The 6,696-nt window shown below is 39.0% G+C and overlaps 1 protein-coding gene across 1 annotated transcript; it reads left to right on the forward strand.

Moving 5' to 3' along the window:
* The first annotated feature begins 264 nt into the window (after nucleotides 1–264).
* LOC109221812 (receptor-like serine/threonine-protein kinase At2g45590) lies at nucleotides 265–6,696 on the forward strand. Its single transcript, XM_019386253.1, has 2 exons — nucleotides 265–3,205; nucleotides 6,357–6,696. The coding sequence occupies exons 1-2, from the start codon at nucleotides 1,152–1,154 to the stop codon at nucleotides 6,424–6,426; spliced, it is 2,124 nt and encodes a 707-aa protein (XP_019241798.1). The 5' UTR covers nucleotides 265–1,151; the 3' UTR covers nucleotides 6,427–6,696.

Raw genomic sequence — 6,696 nt, forward strand, 5'->3', positions numbered from 1 at the left:
GGTTAATTTTTGTAATGAGCTGCTTATAAATGGACATAGCTGGTAATTTCCCATCTATATTACATTTTTAGATCACATGTGACCAGTACGATGCTACAACCCTAATGAAAGCCCTCACTAGACCTCCCAATTGCTTTTGAGAGTCATGGCAAATATCTAAAGTTTTAATTTAATGAGAGAAAAAAAGAGGAAACCTCAGACTTTACGTCACAGCCCGTGACTTTAGATTTTGACTCAGCAAAAGTAAAACAGATCTAGTTTTTGTGTTTCACGGTAGCATAGCATTAGTTAGTAACACAGAGATGAGAAGATAAAGACTACACACAGTCACACAGTATTCACACTACACTCCACACTTCCCCACCTCTCTCTCTCTCTCTCTCTCTCTCTCTTGTTTGTTCCTTCTTCTCCCACTGGTCCTTTTCTCTTTCTCATCCTTGAAACAAATCTCTCTGCAATAGCAAGCATCACCCTTTCTTTTGTCCAGAAATGCACACAGTCACACACTATTTACCCTACACTCCACAACACCACTAGACTCCCCATATTTCTTGTTTCTTCCTTCTTCCTCCACACTATATGTCCTTTTTCTTAATTTCATCCATTTAACATATCTCCACTGCAAATATGGATCTCAAGAAATACACACAATCACACAGTCCATCACAAACCTGTGCAAATATGTATCTTTAATACTCTTCCAAGATCACCCCTTTCTTCCTCAAGAGATGCACACAGTCACACAGTATTCACTCTAGACTCCACTCCGACCAGTTGCCATTCTTGTTTCTTCCTTCTTATTTTGTCATTCATAAATCACCCTGCAAATTTGCATCTTTAACTCTATCAACATCACAACAGTCACAAAATAGTGTTTGATTATTCCTTCTTCTTCCACATTAGTCCATTTCTTTAATCAATATAACAAATCTGTCTGCAAATTTGCATCTCTAAACTCTTCCAAGATCACGCCTTTCTTCTTCAAGAGATACACAGTCACACAGTACTCACATTAGACTCCATACTTACACCAGTTACTATTCTTGTTTGTTCCTTTTTCTTCCACAGGTCCATTCTTTTCACCCCCAATAACAAATCTCTCTGCAAATATGCACGTCTAGCTTTTCAAAGATCACACCTTTACTCAAGAAATGCCACCAGAAAACCCATTTCCGCCTCCTCTAACCACCCTACCTGTCTTCCCCACCACCTACCTACCTCCCCCGCCACCCCCACCACCCTCCCACCATCACCATTCTCACTCCCCTCTCATCCCACCCTTTATAGCTGCTGCTTTTGCCTTGACATTCTTCATTGTAGCTGCCATCATTTACCGCAAAGTGTCACGCAATAGGACTGTTCCTACAGATCTGAAGTCACCTCCACCACCCCACAAGTTCTCCTACTCTGTCCTCCGCCGCGCTACTGGCTCATTCTCAGCTGCTAATCGTCTTGGCCAAGGTGGATTTGGTTCTGTTTACAAAGGCGTCCTTCCCTCTGGACAGGAGATAGCCGTGAAGCTCATGGATGCTTCTGGCTCCCTCCAAGGCGAGAGGGAGTTCCACAATGAACTCTCTCTTGCCTCGAGGATAGACACTACGTCTTGCCATCACGTAGTGCCTATACTCGGCTTCTCCTCTGACGAGCATAGTTATAAGCACCACTGCTCTAGTCTGCGGAGGAGAAGATTAGTTCTTGTATATGAGTATATGCATAATGGTAGCCTCCAAGATGCTTTGTTAGATCGAAAATGTCCTGAGTTAATGCAATGGAGAAAGAGATTTGATATTATAAGTTCCCTTGCAAAGGGTGTTGAGTATCTCCATTATTCGTGTGATCCTCCTATAGTACATGGAGATATAAAACCGTCTAATATATTGTTGGATTACAATTTTGATGCAAAACTAGCTGATTTTGGGCTAGCACAGTCTTTGACTAAAGATGATCAAGTTGTTGAGTGTTTCATTGAAGATGAGGAGAGAGTTGAGAAGGGGGCAAAAGGAGAAGTTCTTGAGAATGTGGATGAAAATGGGTCGATTCTTGAAGGAAATGAGAGTGTGGTGACAGAGGAGGTTGTGATAAATGTGGATCAGTTGCCGGAGAGTTGTTGTGTGAGGGTGTTGGATGGGGAAGCGGGAGGGGTGTCGCCTGAGGTGGGAGTGCCATCAGAGGGTATGGAAAAGACTAGTGTTTCTGAGGGTTTTTTTGATGGGATTAGTGTGGATAGTGGAATTTCGAGAGGGATTGGGAGGGGAATTAGTCAATCAGGCAGAGATTGGTGGTGGAAACAGGAAAATGTGAATGGTGGATCAGATTCGGGGAGGATTAAGGACTATGTGATGGAATGGATTGGTAGTGAGATTAAAAAAGAGAGGCCTAAGAAGGACTGGATCGCGACCACAAGTGCGGAAGAAGATGTTGCCAAAGGGGGGCAACAGAAGCAAAGAAAGAAGCTTGAATGGTGGGGATCCTTGGATGAGGAGAAACTTAGGAAAGAAAAGAAGAATAGGAAGCCAAGAGAATGGTGGAAGGAAGAGTTTTGTGAGGAGTTAGCCAAGAAAAAGAAGAAAAGGGATCTCAAAGGGGGAGAAATGTGGTGGCAAAGGGATGAAGAACTAGTGCCAGAAAGAAAGAGGAGAAAAAGTAAGGGAAGTAGGAGCAGCATTGATTGGTGGCTTGATAGTTTCAGTGGGGAGTTTCGAATAGGAAGAAGAAGTAGTCAAGATTTTGCCAGTGGAGATATTCCCAAGAGTGGAGGTGTGAGTAGTACCCCTAGTATGAGAGGAACCGTTTGTTACATTGCTCCAGAGTATGGTGGCGGAGGGCAGCTCTCGGAGAAGTGTGACGTGTATAGTTTTGGTGTTCTGTTGTTGGTTTTGGTCTCAGGAAGAAGGCCACTCCAAGTTACAGCTTCTCCTATGTCAGAATTTGAGAGGGCTAATCTGGTTTCATGGGCAAGGCAACTTGCTCATTCGGGCAAGCTTTTGGATCTTGTTGATCCCAATATTCAGTTACTGGATAGAGAACAAGCATTGCTTTGCATCACAATAGCACTACTCTGTTTACAAAGATCACCTAACAAGCGCCCGGCAATGAAAGAGATTGTTGGGATGCTTTGTGGTGAATCTGAGCCACCCCACTTGCCATTTGAGTTTTCCCCTTCACCACCATCCAATTTCCCTTTCAAGTCCCGGAAAAAGGCCCGGTGAGTTCACTGAGTGTTCAATTACCATTTCATTAACGGTAGCTTCGTACTGTTCAATGTAATCGTCATGTATGATTCTGTAGAAAATGTTAGAAGATTAGCCAAAAAAAGGAAGAAAAATATTATAATTTTCTTATCAGCTTTTTCTTTTGCATAAATCTTCTCTTAATTTCCTGCACTTTTCAATTCTATTGTGTTATGATGATGAACACACTAGTAGCTGAATTCAAGGAATCCTAGGCTTAAAAGTATCTGATATGACTCTTTGGTTCCACTTTCTAAAAGTTGAGTGCACTAGTAATTATAAAATTCAGTGCCCTTGAACTATAACGAGCTTGCTTTTAGTTATTGCTTTCAGAACTTACTTTATTCGGGTCCCAGGAGATATTTGACGGTTTGTTGTCTGTTGCCTTGTAAAAGTAGGATGTAACTTGTTTTATAGTTACACTCAGTTTCATTGCAGATTTAACCCCTCTTATCCCAACTTTGTCCTAGGGGTAATTTCAAAGGAATACATGGAAGTGCATCTTTTATTTGTCTAGACTAATACTGTATTATCTAAATATTCCCTGTGACCCTATACAATGTAGTATAAATATGTATAGTAACTGTTCGTACTGCAAAAATAGATGATATGCTTGGGGAAAGACTTCAGAGAGAAAATCTCATTTTTTTGGCATTCATAGGGGACTAATGGCTTTGTCAATTACTGGAAATATTTAGTTGAAAGTTAAACAGTAAAACAATATTGTCAAAGATGAGGGGAAGCTGAGTATTATTCAGTACTCCGGAATTTGGTTATTCTGGCAACCTACATTGTCATATTTATGTCTCTTGACATGTTTAATGAATGAAGTACATAAGTATCTCAAGCATAGAAGTAACTAAGTTCCTGTAAATGGTGGAGATCATTTATGTTGGAGATGCTGTTCGATACCTCATCTAACTGTAATTGCCCGCGTATCATCATGAATATAATATCTCAGGTACCTATATCACCTTGTGCAGATAACTCTCCATTCAATTTTCTGGGTGAATGTAGTAGAATTCTGTTGTGTACTCTTGGATCTTTCTTGTTTATCATGTAATTTTGGTTTTGATTCAGATTGAAATAGCTTTTCATAGAACTTTAAGTTGACATATGATTAGCATAGGTGTAGGATTCGTGATGTTATAGTTGTGAAGTTAAGATTTTGATTTGTTTGTCTATAAGTTACATAAGATTGAAAACTTTTAAGTAGTAGAGTTAGCCCCTTTTACATATACAAGGTACTTGAAGTTTTAATATTTCTCTGCTCAGAGTTTTCAAATAGAGCTTAGATATTTTATATAATATTTGACTAAGATGAGCTTAAATAGAACGACATGGACATCAATGAGGATTTATATAGCTGAAGGCGTAATTGTTGCTGTCGTGAGAGTTCGCAAATCAACAACAACAACAACCTAGTATAATACCACAAGTAGGGTAGGGAAGTGTGTAAGCTGAGCTTATCCCTACCCTGGGGTAGAGAGACTATTTTCGATAGACCCTCGGCACAAGAAGATGATAAGAGATAATAGAACAGTAACAACAACATATGCTAGAAAGATAGTACCAACGAGCTAAGAATCAGAAAAATAAATGGAAAAAGCAAATAAGAGAGTTTGCAAATTCTGGATGAAATCTCATTGTTGTTTAAGTTTCATCAGAATATGTTTGTCTGTTGATAAACTAATGGATAGGATATTTGTATTACTGTCGTTGTAGAGGTCACTGAAGAGTTGTCTCGTTGTTATGAGTGTAGTTCTAACAGGAAGCGCACTTGTTCACTGGTACTAAAGTTCCTTCTTTTGCTCACAATAACATGTCCCTCAAAAAACCTTTGACCCACAATGCTTTATGATAAACCTGAACAGACACGTTGGTTGTCTTAGTAATCATCATGTTTTTCCTTTTCTCTTCTGCAGTGTACCCCACATCATAGTCCTATGGATTCATATATATGAACTGTTCTAGATATTTATGCACATTGGATTTTTCTTATATTTAGCTGCCCTATATATGGATCTGAATTAAGGAAAAATAGATATAGAAGATTTACATTGATTCATCCATTGATTTTTGGTGTCCATATGAAAATCATGTGGTGGGGGTAAATTCCATTGCCTCGTAGTTTGAAGGTGGTAATTCTTATGAGACCATAGCTCATACATCACTTGTACGCATACTAAAATCTTTAAACTATATGAATTGATCTTTTACTAACATATGTATCGGATAACTCTGTCCACCATATTTTACCTTTTTACAGTTCGAACTCTTGTTTCACAAGATTTGTTCTGCTTCATTGATTGTTAGACCTACTCATGGGTGCATAATTAAATAACTAGTAGTAATATTTTCCTTGTGTCACGTCAAATCTCACAAGAAAAAGACTGGTAAAGAAAAAATGATAGAAGGTATATTAAAATTTAATGTTGAAAGGTTTTACCATTAAAAACAGGTCAGGGCTAGTCCCTTTGGGAACATCCAATGAAAGAGATCAGGTCAGGGCTCAATTATCTTGCCCTACATATGGTCCGAACAATAAATTTACAAATCAGTTTCTCTTCATAGAAAAATTTCAATTAACTTTAGTTTCCTTCCCAAATAAAGGATATCAAACAAAAAAAAAAGAGATTGACGTTTTCCAGAAAGCGAAAAAAAAAAAGAAACAAGAAGCTGTCTTCTTGTTCTTTTCACGTCACGGGAGTTATAAGAAAATTAAATGTTTGTGCCAATTATTAATTAATTTTCAAACTATATTTACCATAATTGGTTGCTGGCAATTCCATACCGAAAATATCTACCTTGATAACTATTGGGTTTCCTCGAAGGATTAGTTACCTCCTACAACAAAGGTTGCTATCTTATTTATTTTAAATAAATACCCTTTTAAAAAGTTATATTCCATAGCTACCTTTTGATTTTTTATAGCCAAATATCTATTTATGGTTACCTTTTACTCTTAAGTCATAAAATAAGCTTTGTATTATTTTTCTCTCTCATATCCTCTCAAATTTCTCCTATTCCCTACCCTATATCTATTTTCCACCTCTCTCTCTACTTCCTGATGTAAAGGAGAACGTTTTTCTATATGATTTATAGTAGTCTTTGAAAACTGATCAGCCATAGGAGCCTTTCCAGCATGAATATTCAACGGCAGCATTACAGCAAGGGCAAGGAAGGCAAGGAATAATAGCAGCGCCGAGCTGCCGCCTTCAATAAGGAGAAATTGGGCGGCGTCAGCACCGCAGTGGTGGGCGATTTCACGGCCAGTGGCGTGCCACATTCTCTGACGCAACATATCGGATCAACAAAAACCTCCGTTATTTCGTCGGTAATTATGTGCTAATCGTCGACAACTGGAGGCAACGGTGACGGCGAGAGTGGACTGGATACTGATGCTGCTTCAACGAGACGACATTAGGGTTGTTCTTGAACAAAGACGACGGAGTTAGGGGCTGAG

The sequence above is a fragment of the Nicotiana attenuata genome, unplaced genomic scaffold, assembly GCF_001879085.1.
Source record: "Nicotiana attenuata strain UT unplaced genomic scaffold, NIATTr2, whole genome shotgun sequence".
Taxonomy (NCBI): domain Eukaryota; kingdom Viridiplantae; phylum Streptophyta; class Magnoliopsida; order Solanales; family Solanaceae; genus Nicotiana; species Nicotiana attenuata.